Genomic DNA, 24,917 nt, shown 5'->3' with positions numbered 1-24,917 from the left:
TCCCTTCACACTGCCCATCCTGTACATGCCCCAGCCCCGGCCCCAGCCCTGGCCCCAGCCCTGGCCCCAGCCCCGGCCCCAGCCCCGGCCCCAGCCCCGGCCCCAGCCACGACCACGACCACGGCCCCAGTCCAAGCAGCATACTTTGAAGTTGGGCAATGGCTTTCCAGGTCAGCTAAGTGCAGTGTTTACTATATCTTGGTTACAAATACCCATGAGACATCAAGGACATGCTTCTGTCATTACTATTTTCACTACAAACACCTAAAACAACACAGACAAGAACAAAAGAGCAATAACGCCCATACTTGTTTTCACATTGTAGTTAAGATTCTTACCTATCACAAAATTAGCCTGTACTAACTAGCAAGATTTTGCTGAAAGGACCCAGATATAGCTGTCTCTTGTGAGACTATGCCAGGGCCTAGAAAACACAGAAGTGGATGCTCACAGTCAGCTATTGGATGGATCACAGGGCCCCCAATGGAGGAGCTAGAGAAAGTACCCAAGGAGCTAAAGGGATCTGCAACCCTATAGGTGGAATAACATTATGAACTAACCAGTACCCGGGAGCTCTTGACTCTAGCTGCATATGTATCAAAAGATGGCCTAGTCGGCCATCACTGGAAAGAGAGGCCCATTGGACAGACAAACTTTATATGCCCCAGTACAGGGGAACTCCAGGGCCAAAAAAAATGGGAATGGGTGGGTAGGGAAGTGGGGGGTGGGTATGGGGGACTTTTGGGATAGCATTGGAAATGTAATTGAGGAAAATACGTAATAAAAAATATTAAAAATTAAAAAAGAAAAAAAGAAATTGCCTGGGCCAGGCTCCTCACTGCAACGTCTGGCTGTCTCTGTCATGACCTCATCATACAAAGAGGCCGACTGAACTACCATCTATCAGGCATTTTTAAGGCATTTTTTTATTAGATATTTTCTTCATTTACATTTCAAATGCTATCCACAAAGCCCCCTATACCCCCCCCTGCCCTGATCCCCAACCCACCCACTCCTGTTTCCTGGCCCTGGCATTGTTGAATACAGTTCACAGAAGCAGTTTATAAAATGCCTATCCCATTCGCCAGTCACAGCAGTCCCACAGGTAAAGCATTATGGAAGGAAACGGAAAAGGAAACAGGCTTGGAGGGGGCAAGGGATTTACCTTGGATCACCAAACTGGGAAATCACAAGACCAGGAAAGGAACCCAAGTTCTCTCCTAACCAACTGTTTCTTTCATATAACATCTTATGATCATGAAATCTGAATGTTATTGTTTGTTTGATTGTTGTTGTTGTTGTTGTTGTTGTTGTTGTTCTTCTTCTTCTTCTTCTTCTTCTTCTTCTTCTTCTTCTTCTTCTTCATAAGGGTTTATTTATTTTCATTTTATGTGTATACGCATGCCATCTGAATAAGTGTCTGGGTACCACATATGAGCCTGGTAACTGGAAACAAGAAAAGGGGTATCAGATTCCCTGAAACTGTAGTTATGGACTGCAATAAACAACCATGTTAGTGCTGGGAATTGAACCCAGGTCCTCTGTAAGAGCAGCAAATACTCTTAACCACTGAATCATCTCTCCAGCTCCAGAACCCAGTAATATTTAAAAGAGAATCTCACATGGCAGGGTCTTGTCTCCTGTTGTCTTTGACCCCTACTAACTATGGCTTTCTCCTGGCCTATAGTACACACAGACAAGAAAGCAAAAGAACACTAAATTCAAAAGAAAATGACACTCATTTTGAAGATATGTCTCAGCAAATGAGTTTCCTGTATGGCTGGCTGCAAGCCCAGACCCTTTCACTAAAACACCCTAAATAATTCAGATTCATTGGTCTATAATATAAAGTGCAAATGTAGCTCATTTTTAGACCAGTTCTGAACATCAATAATAATAAACCAGAGATAATGTATTTTGTTTTCATACAATTGGAACAAATTGCAGTATCTGTGCAAAGCACATTGGATCAAGGGGCAGAGAGGGCAAGGTCTAATTTTTACAGCAATCCAATTTTCCAGAGAGTTTATTTCTGGAAAAGGATACTAGCTCCATAGTCAACAGACCATGGACACGTGTTTCCATCAGAGAATAGGGAATGTGGTTGTCTACACAAGAAATGTCAAGGGGTTTGGCTAGAAAGTATGACTAATAACTAGAAATTTCTCTTTGATTCTTCTCATTTTTCTCTCCTTCATACCATTTCATCTTATTGTTTTCTTTCTCATATGTGGAGTCTTACAGACATAGAGTTTTTCTATAGCTCAAAATACATAGCCCTCTCCTTGCGGTTGGGTTCATCCTATCCCTTGATGCTTTCTTAGTAGTATGAGCGGAGGCCAGACACTAAGAAACCAGACTTAAAGGTTTCCTTCTGTTCCTGACCCTTCTCCATTTGCCTATTCATTCTCCCAGTTTTTGTTTGTTCTGCTGTCAGCATTTTCAGTCTCTGTAAATGTAGAAACTTTGGAAAACACAAAATGGAATAGATACAGCAAATGTATTCCTGAAGGTCACCCAATAGTACTTTTAAGCTTCTGATGATACACATAACATAGTTGCCTACTTGGAACCTAACTAGTATGCAAAAAAACTATTATCTTTATGCTTCTGGCAAGTTTGCTGTCACAGCCCCTTATTTCATATGATACATAAACATTAAAAGGCAATACAAGGAAATAGATACATTTGCCCTATATCAGTGCTACCAGTCCATGAGTGAAAACACCTTTATCGTCTAACATGGTTTGTTGTGCAAGACCTTCAATAAAATGTCCTCGTATGAAATATAAATAGTATTCATTGAAGTGGTTCAATTCAATTTAATTTATGGTTAACTTGTCCCCATTCCAGGAAGAAACACTGATATTCCTTCTCATTGTATGCTGAATATAATATTTCCATACAAACACATTTCCCCCTCGTTCCTTGGATTATATAAACAGTGTATGCCTCCTTCTGTGTAAGTTTTGAAGCTGGCATTAGCCTGAAAACCTTTGCTGCAGTGACTTTTAGAAACTTGGAAAAGCAGGCACATCACTTGCCTATATGCAGATAGCTTGCAGCTCAGTAGTTCTCTAATTCTAAGATCACAATCCTACCCTCATGAATCTGTTCAGGGGAGGACTGGGCATTTTAGGCAGCTCTCTGCTAATTCAATTTCTTACCCTGTCTTAAAGATGGAGATCAGTGTGAATCAAATCCTTGTTTAAATGGTGGAATATGCAAGGATGATATTAGTTCCTATGAATGTTGGTGCCAAGTTGGATTTGAAGGAAGGAACTGTGAATTAGGTAAGTAACCTTTTATGTATTCATATTCAAAGTTTCCTTTTTAAACCAGATGAAACAGGAGATTTAAATGTCTTTATACCACACAATTCTCTTAAAACACATTTTCTATGCTTATAAACATTTACTTTCTCTATAGTCACTTTCTAGGATAAGAATTCAAGCTAGTATTTAGGGGTAATGTTCCATTCACTTTATGTATTAATCCTTAATAATCCTTAATATGTCTTCAGTACCATTATTATCCCCCACTTTTTTTTTAATTAGGTATTCTCCTCATTTACATTTCCAATGTTATCCAAAAAGTCCCCAATACACTCCCCCCCCCACTCCCCTACCTACCCACCCCCACCCCTTGGCCCTGGCGTTCCCCTGTACTGGGGCATATAAAGTTTGCAAGTCCAATGGGCCTACTCTTTCACAGTGATGGCCGACTAGGCCATCTTTTGATTATCCCCCATTTTATGAGCAAGAAAACTTTAGCTCAAATATCAAACATAAAAATGGTTGAGCCAGGAAGTGAACTTCTTGTACTGTACTCAAAACTCTGAGAAAACTGTACCCATAAAAAGATTGGAGCTTGTGACTGAGCTACTGTGGATTTAGATAAAGTGAATAGCCTATAGAGCTGGGCATGGCAGGTCCCCATGTAATAAGAACTCTTCCAGATGAACAAAACATTTTATAAGTTAAATTTGTCATAAAAATCAGAGGTTGTTCCTTGATTCAATGTATTGATTATATCAGAGAGTAAACAGAAGAAAAAAGCATCTTGCAAATGCAAGATTTTTGTATACTTTCCTGGAATATTTCTTTTTTTGAGATTTTGGTCATTTGAGCAGTAAAACCCCAAGGTCCTTTATCTCCTTGGTTACTGCCTCTGGATGCAGTATTGATGACATGGTGGTTGAGAAGAAGCACATGGGACCAAGAAAAGATGACGCACTCCGAAATTCTGGGAGCGTAAAGGTACAATCTGAGGGAAAGATTCTCACAGCACATGCCTAAGGATAGAAAGGAGAGAAGTAGCAGGACACTATTAAGGCAATATAGCCATTGCTCTGACACATGAAAGGAAAGGCGGCAGCCGCTGGACTGCTCCTATTGAGAAAGGGGATGAAAGTCCCTGTAATATTGTCCAATACCAAGGGGAAGTGCATTGATCATCTTTCTTTGAGATCTGAAAGATCTCAGAATAAAAAGGAAAGTTGAAAGGACAAAGGAATTGAAAAAGAAAGAATGAACAGAAGTGGCTGAGCTAACATACTCAGGCTGGACTTGCATTTGTTTAGGATTCCTGGTGTGGCAATACACCACTGCTTGAGTTCCCACTCCTTGGGGGGTGGGACGGGGTGTTAATCGGTTCAACATCCCTAAAGTGCCATTCTTTCTGAAAGATTATAATTTCCAATTCCTTATAAGTGAAACTCAGTCCTCATATTCCAGATACATACAGAAGTTCTTCGAGCAGTTACTCTGAAACCATTGGAGTAAAGGGAATGAATAACTTAGTCTTTGCTGTAAGTGAAGGTTACACTGTAGTGGGTGGTAATTACAAACATAAAGGTGGCTCAGTGGTTAAGAGCACTGACTGCTCTTCCAGAGGACCTGGGTTCAACTCCTAGAACCAACATGGTGGCTCACAACTCTCGGTTCCAGGAGATCCAAAGCTCTCTTTTGGCATCCACAGGCACCAAACATACCCATGGTGCACGAATTTACATGCAAGTAAAACATACTCCTATATGTAAAAATATAATAAAATACATTTTAATTTATAAAATTTTAAAAACATAAGTCTCGAATTCATTTTTTACACTCCATATTCCATTCCTAGCCCCTCCCCATCCACACTCTGACTGCTCCACATTCCTCACCTCCTCCCCACCCCACCCCATCTCCACATGGATGCCCCCATCCCCCACCTCACCTGACCTCTAAACTCCCTGGGGCCTCCAGTCTCTTGAGGGTTAGGTGCATCATCTCTGAATGAACACAGACCCAGAAGTCCTCTACTGTATGTGTGTTGGGGACTTCATATCAGCTGGTGTATGCTGTCTGTTTGGTGGTCCAGCATTTGAAAGATCTCGGGGGTCCAGATTAATTGAGACTGTTGGTCCTCCTACAGAATCGCCCTTCTCCTCATCTTCTTTCAGTCTTCCCTAATTCAACAACAGGGGTCATCTGCTTCTGTCCACTGCTTGGGTGCAGATAACTGCATCTGACTCTTTCAGCTGCTTGTTCGATCCTTCTGGGGGCAGACATGCTAGGTCCCTTTTTGTGAGCACTTCATAGCCTCAGTAATAGTGTCAGGCCTTGGGACCTCCCCTTGAGCTGGATCCCACTTTGGGTCTGTCGCTGGACCTTCTTTTCCTCAGGTTCCTCTCCATTTCCATCCCTGTAATTCTTTCAGACAGGAACAATTATGGGTCAGAGTTTTGATTGTGGGATGGCAACCCCATCCCTCACTTGATGTCCTATATTCCTGCTGGAGGTGGGCTTTATAAATTCCCTCTCCCTACTGCTGGGCATTTCATCAAAGGTCTCTCCCTATGAATCCTGGGAGTCTTTCACCTCCCAGGTCTCTGGTGCATTCTGCGGGGTCCCCTTAACCTCCTATTTCCTGAGGATGCCTGTTTCCATTCTTTCTTCTGGCCCTCAAGGCTTCAGTTCTTTTACCTCACCCAATACGAGATCAGGTTCTCCTCTAACCCCCCACTGCCCCTCCACACCGTCCACTTTCCCTCCCAGGTTCCTCCCTCCCTCCCCACTTTCTTCTCTCTCCCAAGGGGTACTGAGGCATCCTCACTTGGTCACTTCAGCTTGTTGAGCCTTTTTGAATTCTGTGAACTGTATCTTGTGTATTCTGTATCATTTTTTTTCTTTTGTCTAATATCCACTTATTAGTGAGTACATACCATGTAGCCACAAATAGTATAAAATATCTTGGGGTAACTCTAACCAAACAAGTGAAAGACCTGTATGACAATAACTTCAAGTCTCTCAAGAAAGAAATCGAAGAAGATCTCAGAAAATGGAGAGATCTCCCATGCTCATGGATTGGCAGAATTAACATACTAAAAATGGCCATCCTACCAAAGGCAATCTATAGATTTAATGTAATCCCCATCAAAATCCCAACACAATTCTTCAAAGACATAGAAAGAGCAATTCTCAAATTCATCTGGAAAGGCAAAAAACCCAGAATAGTCAAAACAACTCTTAACAATAAAAGAACAGCTGGGAGAATCACCATCCCTGACCTCAAGCTTTACTACAGAGCAATAGTTTTACTTCATGTTTCAGGATATTTTGTATAAATGGTTATCTGTGTGCCATGTGCATGCAATGCCCATAGAGGCCAGAAGATGGCATAGGATCCTCTGCAACTGAAGTAAAAGGTGGCTGTGAACCTCCATGTGGCCTTTGGGAACTGAACTTGGTTCATCTGAAAAAGTAGCAAATGCTACCAATGAGTCGGTTCTCCATCCCTCTATCTTATTTTAAAAGATAGCTTAAAAGGAGGAAAAGAATACAGTTGAGGAATGTGGACATAAGTTTGGAGTTCTATAACAGGATACACTGTGGTTGGGGAGGTTATGGTCCACAAAGAAAACTTGCTAAATCAACAATTGGCAACAACCCAATGCCAATTGAACTCCTTGGTTCCCACATTTCTGTTTGGTCAGGGCTCTAGCTGTACTACAGCCACCACCATGCTTAGCCTCTAGGGTATATTGATCAGATCCAACCAATTTGAGAAAGGGTTTTTTCAAAAAATCTTTTCAGCCTAGCTGATTCAGAAACAAAATGGGAATTCTGTCAGAATACCCTTTATCTCCGATACTACAGGAGAGCAACAACAAAGCATAGACAAACTCCCACTTAAGCTTCTTGCCTCCAGCTGAACTAAACACAAATCTGAAAAGTCACAAGACATCACAGGTATGTGGGCCCATGCCTTACCTTGTCTTGAGAAAGGAAAGATTTCCACTATTGTAAACCTTTGCTTTCTTTTTCCCCTGTCCATCAGGAAGGCTCTTAGTTGGGGGAGTAAGGAACAAATATTTGGGGCATGCTTTCTAGTTAGAAAACAATTAACTGGCTACTGGGTCCGTTTGGCTAAAATAAATATCTTTGAATTTCCTCTGCTGGAGAAGAGATGCAAATGTCTATCAGGCAGATTAAGGTCTGCAAGAATCTAGTCAGCCTTTCCTCCTGAAGAATGCAGAAAAACAAAGTGGAAAGTAAAAATTACAAACAAAAGAATAGTTTCTGGGGGTCTTTTGTTGTTGGTTTGCTTGCTTTTTCAGTTTTTCAGCACACCCAAGCCCCAACTGTCTCATTTATTATGTACTTTGGGGTTGGGAAAAATGTTGAGGTTAGCTGAATAAGATGTTTTCTGGCAAACCTGTTCAACAAAATTGTGTTAAGGTTCTGGTGAGCAACCCTCTGCTATCAGGAAGAGAAAGAAAACACATGCTTTAAATGGTTCCTCAGTGGATATTCTAGGTACCAAGGCCAGCCTTAGGACTAAGAAAAACCCATCCCCAACCTAGCGTGTGACATCTAAGTGCTGGATAATTGACTGAGTTCAGTTCTGTTTCTCAGGTCCTGCTCTATTGACCTCTCCCCTGGAATTTCTTGTGCTATGATTTTATTTCTAGAATCCTGAACCTTTTGACTGCAGGCAAAAGCCTGCTGATGTTACAGCAATACATCCATCCCACCACATGCATCAAACAAGCCAAAGATCAAGAGTAACATGCTGGGCCAGAAAGGGCAATAGCAAACAGGAAAAAGGTTGAGAGGTCTGGTTATTTAACCAAGGACACAGAAGCAGAATAGAAAAATCATACCAAGTTTACTCATTCATTAGAACACAACTAGCCTGTTCTCCCCATCCACCTCTGTTAACTTATCACAACCTCATACTGATGGAACATTTTCTACAGGTAGTATTTGATTTGGCTGAACACTTTGGTATTGCTTTGTAGCAACAATATGATAGCCAGGAACAAAAAAAAAAAAAAAAAAAAAGTAACCAGAGATGTTATTACCACTCGAGGAAAGGGCCTCAAAGCTAAGGAAATACAAAAGACCATATGCCATCTTTTTTGTCATAAACTTAGTGGATTAATGGTAGCAAAAATGAAATCTGAGGTCAGTTCCTTTATTCCCTTCCCCTGATAATAGTTTATTTTCCTCCCCCGATTTACTGGACTATGCAATTAAAATAAATAAACAAACAGAAAAGACTTTGTATATGAAGACAATAAAAATAGCAATTATATTTGTACCATAATAAACAGAATATAAATTTTGGAACAGTGTAAAAATTGAATGCTTAGTAATAAAACATATACAAGTACTCTACCCATACTCTGGCTTCTTTGGCTATATACACACACGCACATCCGTATTTTATTTTATTTTATTTTCAAAAACATTGCCCATTTCTTTTTCTTTTATTAATTAGATATTTTCTTCATTTAAATTTCAAATACTATCCCGAAAATCCCCTATACCCTCCCCTGCCCTGCTCCCCAACCCACCCACTCCTGCTTCCTGGCCCCAGCTTTCCCCTTTACTGGGGCATATGATCTTCGCAACATCAGTATTTTTAACAAATAGTAGAATAGGTGGGTGAAAATGTATTAATACAATGGAACTACTACACAGCAATGTAAATGAACTATTGGTTTACAAAACCACATAGATAAATCTCATAAATAAATTGCTAAACCATAATAATATATGTGCTGATATATAAAGCTCATGAACTATCAATAGTGTTTACAATGTTTGAAATGCAGGTAACAACTCTTGTAATGGAGGGAAGGTAGAATGGCTGGGAGGGAACATTATGGAACTTGGGGCAATTGATGATGTCCTAGTTACTAACCTATGAAGCATTTCAACAGGTGCACTTACTTTGTAAAACTTCACACAAAAGTTTTATTGACTTTTCCTGGATTTATGTTTCACTTTAATAAATAGGTCTCTAATCATAGTTCATGATTTGGTTAAAGGACAATTTCCAAATATTTAGTTGTACGCAACCTCAAAATATTGCTGACACCATCATCACACCTTTCTGAGAATCTTATTTTACTTCATCTTCCTTCTCTTAGTTGGAGGCTCCCAGATTGTTTCAACTTGTGTTTAACCCATACATGAGCCAGTGGTTCCATATACTTTTTTTGAAGTGTATTTCAGATGAGCCATTACGTTTTTTTTTTTTCTTTTCTTTTCTTTTAGATGCAACATGTAACATTAAAAATGGCAGGTGCAAGCAGTTTTGTAAAGACAGTCCTGATAACAAGGTAATTTGTTCCTGCACTGAGGGATACCAACTTGCAGAAGACCAGAAGTCCTGTGAACCAGCAGGTCAAAATCTAAATAAGTTCTTTAAAGAAAACTTGCATTTAAATCTTAAGCATTTAAGCTACACTATTTTAGGCTTTTTTTAAAAGGATTTATTTATTTTCATTTTATGAGTGTCTTGTCTGCATGGGTTTTTTTGTTTTTTGTTTTTGTTTTGTTTAGTTTGTTTGTTTTTGGCTATTACCAGTATTTTTTTTTTTACTTTTAGTTTAACTATGAACAAAATTAGGTTGGGCTAAATTAACAACTTTAGTTTACATGAGCATTTACTTATAAGTCATTTTGGTACTAAGTACATTGAATAAAAAAGAAACCACAATTACATATAGACAGATAATATGTATACCTATTTTTATGCCATGCATGTGCTATATACTTCTGGAGGTAAAAAAGATGGTATCAGATCCCCTCAAACTGGAGTCTCAGAATTTTAATGAGGTACTCTGTAGGTGCTCACTAACCCACCATGACTCCAGCTATAACCCGGGTTCAGATCCTCTGCCCCTAGATTACCTTATTCCAGTAGTGCTGGCATCAACTCCCTTTTGTAACTGAACAAAAGATTAGTATCTTGAAATAAACAAATTAGCTTTCCAAATGTCACCATAATTTCACACTTTAATAATTATGTACAGCTTGAATTCTTTTCTAGGTCCATGTTTTTTTTTTTCTCTGATTTCTGTATTACAAAGAAATGGCTTTCTGTGATCGCATATGCAATATTTGAGATTCAGTACATCAAATAAATAATACAAAAGACATATAAATACTTGGCTGACTGATAGGTTTCTAGTAAAAAAAAAAAAAAAAAAAAAAGATGCTAAATGTTAAGCATAAGTCTGTTGGAGCCTAACTACTTCCGTCTATGAAAATGACTTCCTGACTTGCGTCATAAACTGAGTTTTTGAACTTGCTGTCACACTAGATTCAGCCACTGTTACATGCTTTCCTAGGCTGATCTGCATCGTCTTTACAGTAAAGGGAAAGGCAAGGTTTCACAGCTGTGTGAGCATGCTATCATGTCAACACCTAATTCCTCTATTTAGAGTATCTCCACACTCGTTTCTTACCTCTGAAACCACAGTTTTGATTCAGAGAGAGGGAGAGAAGCTTTGTAAGACTAACAGAAAGAGAATAAATCAGTTAATATGCAAGCCTGAGGAGCTGAGGTCAGATACTCAATATAGAAAAGCCAGGCAGTGTGCGCCCAGCACTAAAAGGAGAGGGGAAGATAGGACCAGCTAGAAATTGTGAGCTCCAGACTCAGTGAGAGATCCAGTCTCAAAAGAGTAATTTGGAGAGCAGAGAAATAAGTGAAGATGTTTGATGTTAACCCCTGGCTTCCACACATGCAAGCATGGACAATCATACCAGCACATACATGTGCCCACACCCATATAGCATACTTACAGATAAAATATAAACACACTTTTAAAGCAAGCCAGATATAGTTTCTCTTTCATTTCCAAAGCCAGATCTTTTATTAAATTATGAACCACTCCCCTGTAACTGTGGGTTTGATACCTATCTCAGCAATGTACCAGGCAGAGGAAATTAAAGAAAAGGACAGAATACAACAGTTCACCTGCTACAAACAAAACCAAGAGTCTCTGACGCTTCACCTTCTGCCTGCTTTTTCACATGCACTGACTTACCCAGTCCTTGACTTAAAAGTGTGTATGTGTTTGTCTCTGTGTGCTTGTGTATGTGCACACGCATGCACACTTAACATTAAAAAAAAACTAACTTCTCATAAAGGCAGCTGGTGCAGAAGTTTAGTCCTTATAAACACTTTTATTTCTAAGAGAGGAAAAAATTGAAAAGCGTCTCCAACTATTAAGAGTTCTATTTGAATGTAGCATTAGCTTTAGCAGAGTAACTAGGCCAAACCTAAAATAGCTGTTCTGCCTTTTGAAAGATAAAGGCCCCTCTTTTCAATCCATTGTTGATCGTGTGTATTTGTGCATAAGTATTTTGAACTAATTTCCTATTTTTTCAACCACAAGCTGCTTTCATGATACTTAGCCACGGCTGGTTGCTATAGAAATACCTGGTATATGAAATGTATCTAAGAGGAGAGTAAAACATGAAAATGAAGTGTGAGGTGACTTTGGCTACAAATTTTCATTTTGGTGGTCCCTGGTGTATCAGTAGATAATTTGTTGAGAAATAAGTCAAATAGGGCAGGATGGGAGAAAACATGGCTGGATCCCAGTAAATATGGATTTAACAATATTAGTAACCTATTTGGTAAATTTTTGACAAATATGCAGTTGAATCACAAAGCTCTCCCTCCAAAAAGTCCATGTTGGAATCTCTAGTGCATAAATAATCTACAAAAAGGCCCTATTAATAGGAAGTAGTGAGAGGCTTTAGCTTCTCCTAGAAGGAAAATTCCACAGCATACCTTCTTGATCTCCATCCAGGGCAAGGGAATTTTGAAGTAAGACCTTAATTAAGAAACTAGATAGAAAGTAATTAGATGTCTTTTTTTTAAAAAAAATCTAATAAATTTGATTCCAGAACATCTATTTTATTTCCATGAAGATGGTGGATTTCAGAGCCCAATGTTTCCCATGGAAGCTTTGAAAACTTTACATGAAAATACTACAGTCAGCCTTTTAGTTTGAAAATATATATATATATATATAAACATCGACATACTCAAAGTGATAGCAATGAATGAGGCTCATTCTCAATTATTGGAATGCATTTCTATATGCCACGGTGGAATATCAGAATATTCTCTTTTTTCTATTTTTGTAGTTCCATTTCCATGTGGGAGAGCTTCTATTTCATACAGTTCTACAAAGATCACCAGAGCTGAGACTGTTTTCTCTAATATGGACTATGAAAATTCTACTGAAGCTGTATTCATTCAGGATGACATCACTGATGGTGCCATTCTTAATAACGTCACTGAAAGTAGTGAATCACTTAATGACTTCACTCGAGTGGTTGGTGGAGAAAACGCAAAACCGGGTCAAATCCCTTGGCAGGTACTTTATATTGATCATGTATCTACAGGCTGGGGCTCAGATGACAGAAGAGGCCATCTGAGGAACAGGGCTAGGATATTAGAAAGACCTGTGAGCATTGTGAGAAAAATTAGGTAAATTTCATCACTCGACAAAATAAAAAGCCTTACTGGTAAGCATATGGTGAAAGATAAGTCCAGCAGCAGCTACCAGACAATGTTCAAAAGAATTTGGCATTAAACAAATAGCACAGTAGAATTCCAAACAACTTATTAGCAATAGGCATGTCCATAAATGAGGTCTCTCTGTCTCTCTCTGTCTCTCTCTCTCTGTCTCTGTCTCTCTGTCTCTCTCTGTCTCTCTGCCTCTCTCTCTGTCTCTCTCTCTCTCTCTCTCTCTCTCTCTCTCTCTGTCTCTCTCTGTCTCTCTGTCTCTGTCTCTGTCTCTCTCTCTCTCTCTCTCTCTCTCTCTCTCTCTCTCTCTCACACACACACACACACACACACACACACACACATTGGGACTCCTGCATACCCTCAGGCCCTAGGAAAACCAATGAGTCAGATGATCTCTAGGCACAGACTGACTAACTGATAGGGATAATGAAAAGGGACATATGTGGAAAGAATTAAGGCAAAACTTATTTCTTAGAATAAGCACATGGGCTCTGACCTACTGCCACATTTCTCCAAGTCTGACAGTAAGTCCAGATCACTAGGAATTTGTTAGGTACACAGTCTCACACTCCACCTCAATCTCCCTGGATTTGAACGACTAGAGAGTGAAGCCCTGCAATCTGGGTTCAAGGAAGCCCTGCAGATCATTCTGATACTGTAGTTTAGAAACCCACTGTCCTAAAGGAAGCACACAGAAACCTGTCTCCAAAATGTCAAATAATGGAGTCAATCTATGCTGTCCTCCAAGTGTGTTCACCACAGAAACTGCATAGACAGTATTACCTGTGCATATTGCTTTAAACTAAGAGTTAGATTAGGAGCAAAACCCAGGCCTTAACTATATATTTAACCAAAGCCCAAGTGATTCCATCAGGGAGGAGAGGCAGGCCACCTCCTACCTCAATGAAAGGAGCCAGTCTAGACCTTACATAAAATTGGAGGGTCAGTACATGTGGCTACTTTACTTAACTAGTTAAAAACATTAAAATTTTTTCAGTTCCTTTGTCACTTTTGCCACACTTTTAGGGAATCATGGCCACATGTAGTTGGTCACTATTTTACTGGACAAGGCAGGTATTAAGAGAAAATTTCCATCATTACGTGTATTTCTGTTAGATAGTACATATCATGGTTTACTCTAGCTTAAAACTCCTTGGGTCATAATTATAATTTAGTAGTGATTTCAATGATTCGTCACACGACAATAACTTCTCTAATAAAGTATGAACTTCTGATAGCTTAAATGACACTGCAATCATCAAATTAGCTACAATTTAAGGAGGTCAGGTAGATGTTTGCATCTAAATTTCACATTTAACAGCACTAGAAATTTCTGAAACTAGCTATGTATACTAGCTATGGGTCTATCAAGAATTCTTCAAAATGTCTGCTACTCTGCCGTTTTATAATATACTAGATGACAGATGTCAAACATATATTTAGGGATAGAGGAAAGTCATATAGACACTAAACATGTAGGCAATAATATACACTGTATATACATTTATATATCCTCTAGCCCTCCTTAAGGGCACCTTACCAGAGCTACTTCCCTTATCCCGCACCATCCTTTCCTTTGCTCTCACAGCTTTATTGTTCTTCACTATTCTTAGTCAAACTAACCATCTTCAGTGACCTTTCTTTAAACAATCTCTCTTGGGTAATGACACAGTAATGTTTTCATTCTATTTGACATCAGTATAGTTAACTCTATTTTTTTTTGTTTTTTGTTTTTTTTATATTCTCATGTATTTTTGTTCCTTATATCCCTAATATACATGTATAAGGTGGTTTGCATTAGTTATCTTTCTGTTGCTGTGACAAAACACCATAACCAAAGGCGACTTAAGGAAGGGAGAACTTACTTTGACTTGTAATTCCAAAGGGACAGAGTCTATCACACTGTGGAGGCATGGCAGCAGGAACTGGAAGCTGAGAGATCACATCTTGAACCAGAAATATGAGACAGAGCCAGAAAACAAGAAGTAGAGTGAGGTGATGGATTCTCAAAGCACACCCACCAGCAAGGTGCCCCAGCTCCCCAAACAGTGCCACTTGGGAACGAAGTGGTCAAATGCCCTAGCCTATGGGGAAGATATCTTTCATTTCAACCACCACAGTGTCCCTAACCCTGCCCCCAAATCCTATAACTTTGATCCTGTAGGGGCATAAAGCAATTTGTCCAGAGACTTATTGACTAACAACATCATTTCCTCTTTAAATAAGATAGGATGCTTTTTTTTAATCCCAAGATGTGGTGTTAGCATTGTCCCTCATTAAACAAAATAGAAAAAAAAAAAACAGTTAAACCAGAACTAAAATGGGGGACATAGTCTCAGTTTTGTCACATAATCTGTATTTTCCATCCACTCTCCTTAGAGCAGATGCTTAGCAAATACCTATAGAAATAATTTCTTAAAGAAATTTTAGTAAATCTAGAAGAGACTACTAGGTGGTGGTTACACTATTTCAAATGTTACTCCCCTCTCCTGGTTTCTTAGACAAAGAAGAAACAGGAAGTGAAAGCAACCACAGCCTCTTCTCACTTGGGAAATGATCAACTCTGCCACATTGGATAATCTGTCACAAGAGAGTACTATAGTTTTTAATTAGCTTATTTATTCTATGTGTATAAATATTTTGCCTGAACATATGTCTGTGTACTACATCTGTGCCTGGTTCCCAGAGACATCCAGTTCCCCTAGAGCTGGAGATGCAGGTTGTTGTGAGCCAAGATGTAGATGCTAGAAACAAAACATGTCCTCGATAAGAGTGCCAGGGCCATCTCTCCAGGATAACTAGATTTAATTACAGACAAGACTGCACCCAGCTGCTGTGGCCAAGGCATTGTGAGAAAGTGAGAGCTGGCGTCTTCAATGATCTCCATACTACATCTCTAGTTCTGCAATATGAACTACCATTCTCAACTGTCACCTAGAAAAGTGACTCGAGTTGCTGATGTTGCCCAAAGGCCTTTCCATTCGGACTTGATTCTTTTGTTAGGGAAGTCAGTTGGAGTAAGGGACAAAGTGAGCACGCAGGAGTAAAGAAATCCCACAAAGAACAAAGAATTTTCTTTCATCAGGAATCACCAACAGTTTGAATGAACTAGACATGTTTAGTCTGTTAAAGGGTTTTGGTGGTGCTGGTGGTATTTCAGTAGTAGAGTGCTTTCGTAACATCAGTGTAACCTTGAGTTAAAGTCTCAACATCCACGCACACACACACACACACACACACACACACACACACACATAAACACAAGTTTAAATGAGCTATCCACATCTTGCCAAGGGGATGGGGAATAGAAAGATATCTGTTTCTTTGTCAGTTTACAGGTAAAAGCTGTAGGTAGATAGTCTGGTCTCAATTAAGAATCCTTTTTTGAGTCGCTGACTCAGTTGCTAGGCTGGTCAGCTTTTACAAGAGCCTTGTTTGAGCAAATGTTTTGGCATTGTCAACTGGCAGAGCTCTTCTGACCCCTAGAGTAGCAAGTATAGCCTGAGAGTCAGAGAATGTTCATCCATCAGGTGAGAAACCGATGGACACAGGTTAGAGGATTTCCAGAGCCTGGCTACTGTCCCTCTCTTTTCTCACACCATTCCAGGGCTTCCACTTCTTTTGCCTGGCTAGTTGCCAGGGACTAAGTGGCCTGTCTAAACAGACTGTCAGGATCACTTTCTAGGAACTCTAAGGCTTCTGAGCTGCACTGCTACCCAGTTCAGGCTCAAACTCTTCCCCTCAACCCCTCAATCCAGGCCAAAGGTGCAAGCCAGGCAGCAGAGATGTTTCTTTCAGGTTCTCCCACAGTGAGATCGGACCTTCTTGGAAAAGAGGCAGAGATACTGAAGGAACACTTCAGGGTTGGATGGGTAGCCAGAGAGTCAAGTATACCACACATTAACAGAAACTTGTTTTTTTTAGAAACTAGCTGACTGAGAAAGCTAAAACAGCTATATAGGAAGGACTAAAAGCTTTAGAACATTAGAGGGAGGGAAACCCAAACTGTACCGCCTATATTACTGGATCATCACTTTCCTCAACAACTCCAAAGTAGAGGTTTGAATAAACAACACAGCTCCTGTCTTAAGACTTAATATAGTCTTTCTTCCATAGTCACAGACAATCTAAAGATAGCTTGAGCATGTGTAAACCTTTTTTTTTTTTAATTTCTGCTAATATCTGTGGAGACTATACAAATACCTGATCTTTTTCAAAGAGGTGGTTTTATCATTTTTGTAGTCTTAGCACAAATATCCTCCTTAAACACCTTCCTTTTCCCTATTCCCTACTTTCCTCGGCTTGGTCCCCAAGCCATCGTTGAGGTCACCTGAGCTCTTTGCTTATGCTGCATCTGACAGATCTACTCCACAATAGACAGTAGCCTTCAAGTATGAATGAGCCAGAGATATTTTCTTTTCTATGACTGTCATAATTCTACAAAAATGTTTTACTTATCTATGTGTGGTGGTGTGCACATCTTTTATCTTACCATTCAGGAGAAAAACCAGGTGGATCTCTGTGAGTTCAAGGCCAGCCAGGTCTACAGAGTTCCAGGAAATCTGGGCTACATAGTGAGACCATGTCTCAAAAGCAAAACAAAAAATGTCTTCCTTAAAAGAGACAAGCTTATGAAAAATGGCAAGTGTAATCTCATCTACAAAGCCAGTTTGAACAAAACATTTAGACTATTAACTTGCAGGATTGCTTGATGAAGTATATATCAATGTCTAGTTTATTTGTTGGTTATAGTTAACCATTAGAAAGCAAAGTGAGTATTCCTTCTGTGCTCAACAAAATAACCTACTGCCATGAATTTGGCAAGCAAAATTTGTGGGTCTATCAAATAGTACACCATGCACCTTAGTTTGTATAACAGAAAGTATAGAATGAATGGTGTTGTTAGATAGCTGAAATAGATGGCCATGGAGAACAGAGGTTTTAGGGAACTCACAGGAAAGGCTAGGCTAGACTTAAAGTAAAAAGCAAGAACAATGAGACAAAAGCCATTGTCATGGGCTGCCATTGCCATGAAGAGCAGAAATACAGATTGTATGTATTTTCTCAGTGTATAGAGGTGTGTCTGAGGTGAGGGTGCTAGACAGAAGCAAGCTCCTACTAGACTGTCTCTATGAAAATATTTGACAGATCAGAACTTGGATGTTGTGCCCAGAACATATCCTTTCCTATTTTCCCCATCATTCTCTGAAGTCTTATAAGAATTTGTCCTTTCCGGGCAGATGGCTCATCTTCCAAGTAACTAATATTTAAATAGCTATGATCCTGAGATGGCCAAGCAAGCATTCCAAAACCACGCATTTGTAATATTTTAATTGCAAATATATCTTAGTCCTTGTTTCTTGGCAAAGGTGTTTGCTAAAATTTCTAACGTCAATTAGGGATTGGCAAAGAGTGCTCGTCAGGCTTAAAAGGACACAGTCATCTACTGGAAAGCAGTAGCATCTCCAAGCAGCAAACCTTTGGCAGAGTCATGTACAATACATTACCGTCTATGTGCCCAAGGGCGGTGGATACCATTCAGGTTGACCTAAACTAACACACTAAGCTGGGAGCTGTTCAGTATTGCCATAACAGTACCCAAAAGAAAAATGAATATTCTACTGCAACATGTTAATTTTACTTCCAGAGACAGGTGTGTTGGATTATAGGATAGTGAACCATGTAGTATTAGAATCATGTTACCCAAATTCACTTGATAAAAATTATTTGGCATCAGGATGAGGCACTTCATCTTTTGACCAGTACACTTGTACAGTGCTGTATACTGAGAAGGAGAAGGATACCATATCAAATATTAAGTATTTTGTACTTGTATTCTGTAATGGAAGTCTAATGAGACAATAGAACATGTGCTGAAGACATAGAACCTTAGATTACTATAGTCACATTTTTTGTCACTTTTGACTCCCCTACCCATGATACTTTGTAACAACTACCACTTCCCACACACTTGTCCAGTGACCACTGCCATCTCCCTATCCATGTTACTCGGGAAAACTCCCTCTCATCACTCCAACACAAATGCCATTGCTGCTCTCCCTTCCTCCAGGGTTGGCACAGGCAGAGGAAAGATTGAGGTCAAGTACCCATACTCGTATCATGTGGTACGTAACATGCATAATCACATAGCATCTCTGAACCAAGAGAATTGTTCCTTCTGAGCATGCAGAAAGTGAAGACTCCAGGTCCCACACATGCTCCCAAAGAAGTGCATTTGTTTTAGAAACACCTTTCTGCCTTGGTGGCTGTGGTATTCCACCACGGAAAGAGTGATGAACCCTCCCCTGTTAGGAATGGTGCAAGGTATATAGGGAGGTGTGTCTGGAGCTATCGGTATCCTTTCAAGACTATGTGTGCTGAGCTGCACACTATAGCCCCTGGACACATGTGAAGGCTTGCAGCCAGCAAACATCCCCATGCAGGAAGGAGTATAGCATTTAAATGAGTTTAGAATGATGGGACTTGAAAGCTGCCCTAGAAAAAAGGGGAGTATTTTCTCTTTCAGTATCGTCAATACCACTTATATCTTGGTTTTAGAACAACGGGCCTCATGTATTATTATTTCCCATTGAACCTATGAATTATGTTTTCATCCAGAGTGAACATTTTTAAAACATAAAGATTACCCAGCCATGAGAATTTGGATTCACTAGCCATGTAACACTTCTCAAACATAATTGTGAGAACTATAAAAATATTTTGGAATTTCATTTTTCTCTACCCACAAAATATTCTCATCAAGTCTCTATGAACCCACAAATCTGTTTTTATAAGAAACTCAGACCATTCTACCACAGTTGTTTCTCAGGCAATCTCTAAGAAATTCTGAATGCTCAGGAGCATAAATACTGGAGCCAGGAAGACTGTGTGTGTGTGTGTGAGTGAGTGTGTGTGTGTGTGTGTGTATGTGTGTGTGTGTGTGTGTGTGTGTGTGTGTGTGTGTGTGTATCCATATGCCACAACACACATGTGGAGGTTAGAGACCAAATTGCAAGAATCAGTTCTCTCTTTCTTCTATATGAGTCCCAGGGATTAAACTAATGTCATCAGGCTTGGTAGTAAGTACTTTAACTTTCTCTGCCATCTCAGTAGCATGAGTGGGTATGTCTCTTTAAACCTTAATTTGCTCATCTGTGGAAGGATAAAGTAAGATTCTATACATGTTTTGTGTTTTGAGTACCAAATGTGTATAAGTAGTACAATTATTAGCACCAAATCATCTAGGTTGTTAGCTATATAATTAGGTTTTTCTGTATTTTTGCCACTTTTGAAATATAAACCAATAGCTATAAAGAGTGAGAGAGATTAAGTGTGGGAAAGAAGGCAAGAGACCCGTAACCATTGGGTGAGTCCCTTAGGATTCTATTTACAAAGCTAGTATTTCAGTGTCCAGGACACAGTAGCTGATCAGTAAGTTGAATTCAGGCCCAGAGCAACCTTCAAAAGGACCATTTGTGCCCCACACTCAAAGGGACCAACAGCCCTCTTTGTCTTGCTTAGGAACAGGTTGTTTATAACTTAGGCAAAAGGGCATCAGCTCAGCAGCTGGCAGGCTACTGCTCAGTTTACTGAATGCTGAGTGTGCCCTCTAGTGTCCACAATTTTCAGCTTTTTTTTTTCTGTTTTTTTTTTCTCACTTTTTTTTATTAGATAGTTTCTTCATTTCCATTTTAAATGATATACCAAAAGTCCCCTATACTCTCTCCCCGCTCTGTTCCCCTACCCACCCACTCCCACTTCTTGGCTCTGGCATTCCCCTGTACTGGGGCATATAAAGTTTGCAATACCAAGGGGCCTCTCTTCCCAATGATGGCCGACTAGTCCATCTTATGCTACATATGCAGCTAGACACACGAGCTCTGGGGGTACTGGTTAGTTCATATTGTTGTTCCACCTATAGGGTTGCAGACCCCTTCAGCTCTTGGGTACTTTCTCTAGTTCCTATATTGGGGGCCCTGTGTTCCATCCTAGAGATGACTGTGAGCATCCACTTCTGTATTTGCCAGGCACTGGAAAAGCCTCACAGGAGACAGCTATATCAGGGTCCCTTCAGCAAAATCTTGCTGGCATATGCAATAGTGTCTGCGTTTGGTGGCTGATTATGGGATGGACCCCCGGGTGGGGCAATCTCTGTATGATCCATCCTTTCGTCTTAGCTCCAATCAAGAAGGAAGACCAATGTGTGGATATTTCATTCCTCCCTAGAATATGGAATAAAATATCCATGGAAGGAGTTGCAGACACAGTTTTCAGCTTTATCTCTGAAAATGTATTCGCAAGATCTTCATTTATATCAAATCTGGAATTCTCTTAGGTTGATTTAGTAAAAATGTTGATGATCCTCTTTGATTATGATGTAAATATAGACAAGAAAGAATAAGTTATCCTCTTAACTATAACGTCCATGTTCAATGTCACACTTTAAACACTCCTGTCCACACTGTGTAAAAATCTAGTGCAGCAAAGCAGCCTTTTTAGAGCAAGGATAGCTTACCCTTCCAGTCAGAGGTGAGGGGAGATGGAAGGGATGTGTGGATCCTACTGATGATCAGCTCATAGGTGACTAATAAACACAGGTCCTGTGGAGTCCTTAGGTCTCATTTCATAATATTCTAATTTTGATAGTGCTTGAAACAGCTCCTGAAAAACAAACTGGTCATTTTTCTCTTTCAAGTGACAAGTAGCAAAGAGATGTTGTCATACAGGGCCAGAGACTTTATAGTAATTATTCATCCTTGGTAGTTAGTATTTTCTCTCATATCCACTGTAGCTCCCTCAATAACTTGTGTCAGCAGACTCTGTAGATAGCATGGGAAAGGAACTCAAGGACCCCACATCACACACCAGAAAATAGCACTCCTCAGATTCACCTCACCCGGAGAACCATCCCCATCATACCACCTCTCATTCTGCATTCACTTCAAGATCATTACAGAAACAACAGTCCAGTTTGTGCTCTAGGAATACTAATTCATCTGCAAATCTGACACTGTCCAGAAATACTTTATTTCTGCCCAGCACCTAGAAGTCAACTTTTCCACACCCCTGCAAGTGGAATATAGATCCATTTTCTCTGGATCAAATATCATATGTCATGATCTTCTTAACTTTATTTCCACAGGTCATTTTAAATGGTGAAATTGAGGCATTCTGTGGAGGTGCCATCATTAATGAAAAATGGATTGTAACTGCTGCCCACTGCCTTAAACCTGGTGATAAAATTGAGGTTGTTGCTGGTAAGTAAACAAAATAGATAATCCTTAGCAACATTAGTGCATGATGGACATATCATATGAACAAATGTCCAATGGGGTTGTTACTGAGTAAACTGGGCAAATGGGAGAGGGGCCATAATTCCAAACCATAACTTATTCCACCTTCCAAGCCCCATAATTCTTTTTTGTGAACCCATAAAGCACTCTCTGCATAGTAAAATGATTTATTGATTACCAACTTCCCCACCCACTATATTACATCATTAAACCTTAGTTGCTAATGATCAGTGAAGCCAACCAGACTGGGGACCATGGGGAATGCATTTATGTGAAGGACTATAAACTATGAGATTTGTTTTCAACAGGTGAATATAACATTGATAAGAAGGAAGACACAGAACAAAGGAGAAATGTGATTCGAACTATCCCTCATCACCAGTACAATGCAACTATTAATAAGTATAGTCATGACATTGCCTTGCTGGAACTGGATAAACCTTTAATACTAAACAGCTATGTAACACCTATCTGTGTTGCCAATAGGGAATATACAAATATCTTCCTCAAGTTTGGTTCTGGCTATGTGAGTGGCTGGGGAAAAGTCTTCAACAAAGGAAGACAGGCTTCCATTCTTCAGTACCTTAAAGTTCCACTGGTGGACCGAGCCACATGCCTTAGGTCCACAACATTCACTATCTATAACAACATGTTCTGTGCAGGCTACCGTGAAGGAGGCAAAGATTCGTGTGAAGGAGATAGTGGGGGACCCCATGTTACTGAAGTAGAAGGGACAAGTTTCTTAACTGGCATTATTAGCTGGGGTGAAGAATGTGCAATGAAAGGCAAATATGGAATATATACTAAGGTTTCCCGGTACGTCAACTGGATTAAGGAAAAAACAAAACTAACTTAATGAAAAACCTATTTCCAAAGACAATTCAGTAGAATTGAAAATGGGTGATGCCCTTTACAGACTAGTCTTTCTACGTTTTGTTAAATTTAAATATATAAGTTCTACAAATACTGATTTTTCTCTGTGCATGAGACAAGCCCATCTAGGATCTATATTGTTCTAGAGTAAGTAGGTTAGCAAATATAATCACTAAAGAAATAGTTTAGTAAGAGATTCACCATTTCTGTAAGCCCAGCCCCTGTTAAAATTAGAAAGTAAAGCTTTCCGTGGTGCCCATAAGGCGCGATGGTTCTTGATAAAGAGATGTACCCAATTCTCCCTCCTTGGCAGCAATTCATGTTTTAGCTCTTCCTTGCTACTCTCAATTTTATTAGTTTTCTATCCAGAATCTTTAACCCATTTATGGCCAGAGGAATACAAGAGCAGTGGACAAATTAAAACTCATCAAAAGCATGACTTCCTCTCCTGATTTTTCTGAATCTTGTATCTTTTTCAACTCCCAATCCACAAATCACTGACCTCTTCATCATTCTCACCTTCCCTTTCTCCATCACCACTGAAGGAGGAAGCTATATGAGTTCCCGGACAGCCTAGGTACACAGAGAAACCAGGTCTTGAAAGAAAAGAGAGGGGGGGAGGGGGAGGAGGAGGGAGAGAGAAAGAGAGAGAGAGAGAGAGAGAGAGAGAGAGAGAGAGAGAGAGAGAGAGAGAGAGAAGAGAAGGGAAGAGAAGAGAAGAGAAGAGAAGAGAAGAGAAGAGAAGAGAAGAGAAGAGAAGAGAAGAGAAGAGAAGAGAAGAGAAAGAAATTATTAATTTAATCATATTGGTAATATATATATACATATATATATATGATATCTCTTTTAAAATAGTCACTAAACCTTACTTGTAACAACTGCTTATTTCTATGGTGTAAATATTACCTTGGTAGATTTCAAGCTATTAACATGAAGTTACTGGAAAAGGAGTTGAGAAAACATATGCAAAATTACTCTTAAAACTGTTTCAGCCAGTTTTTAACCTAAAAGCAGCTGAGCTTTCTAGGAATACTTCAACAGTGCATCTTCAGCCTTCTCCAGTGCCAACCTACTTAAGGGTCATGTCTCTCACAGCAGGCTCAAGGCTGCAAGAGTCATTGCAAATGGCCACTGACTTGCCCATTTCTGGTTTTCTGCTCACCAGTAAACTATGTTATTGTAATTAACACTGCCATATTGAATTTTCTAGAGGGGTGACCATCCGACCCATTTCTCATCTGAAACTTGGTGAACTGGCATTTTAATACTTATCTGGATCTTTGTAGTGATGCATAAATAGTTTGAACCCCTTGTCACTGCCACCTGCCTCCACCACACAAAATCCTACTTCATTACTGCTGACTCTACTAACATTCCACTACTTGTTGCCTCTTTTGTCTTGCAAGAAGTATCAATAAACATCTTTCCAGATTGCTCCAAGTGTTTCTTGTTAAATCATTTAGGGTGGATCCCAAAGAACACAATCAACAAAGCCCTGAAAAGAATGTGTCCGATGAGATGTAACGCTGACTTTATGCTCTATGTTGCAAAACTTCATGCAGGGAGCAATGATTCAAATCCACAGATAACTCACATCCCCTTTGAGGAATTAATACCTCCATTTGTATGAGAGATTTTGAGGAGACACTATTAGGAGGCCTTTGAAATGTTAAGAATACATAGGGTTTTTTTGTTCTTCATCCCTTCATTCAACAAATATTCAAAGAGAGGTCTCCTGTGTAGTGTCACCAAAAAATGCTGATTACACGTTGAAACAAGTATATTTGTATTTGGAAAATTTACAAAAATGTGTGTCAATTACCATCAGTGCCTACTACACTCTGACAGTAATTGCACAATAAATGTTAGCTGGGACTACAAAGATGGCTCAGCAGTTAAAAGCATTTGCTGTAGCACTTG

General features: G+C 39.7%; 1 protein-coding gene across 1 annotated transcript in view; it reads left to right on the top strand.

The window, feature by feature from the left end:
- The window catches only part of F9 (coagulation factor IX), a 32,279-nt gene extending 7,847 nt beyond the window's left edge, over window positions 1–24,432 (top strand). Inside the window, exons 4-8 of the mRNA XM_021153368.2 lie at window positions 3,180–3,293; window positions 9,552–9,680; window positions 12,444–12,676; window positions 21,974–22,088; window positions 22,433–24,432. Coding sequence (XP_021009027.1) covers window positions 3,180–3,293; window positions 9,552–9,680; window positions 12,444–12,676; window positions 21,974–22,088; window positions 22,433–22,980 — 1,139 coding nt within the window. The 3' untranslated portion in view covers window positions 22,981–24,432. The remainder of the gene's footprint in view (window positions 1–3,179; window positions 3,294–9,551; window positions 9,681–12,443; window positions 12,677–21,973; window positions 22,089–22,432) is intronic.
- The last annotated feature ends 485 nt before the right edge of the window (window positions 24,433–24,917 follow it).

Source organism: Mus caroli, unplaced genomic scaffold (assembly GCF_978045245.1).
Source record: "Mus caroli unplaced genomic scaffold, Mus_caroli_1 scaffold_5, whole genome shotgun sequence".
In the NCBI taxonomy this organism is placed as follows: Eukaryota; Metazoa; Chordata; class Mammalia; order Rodentia; family Muridae; genus Mus; species Mus caroli.
The sequence above is the reverse complement of the archived record's forward strand: the minus strand, read 5'-3'. Positions and strand labels throughout refer to the sequence as shown.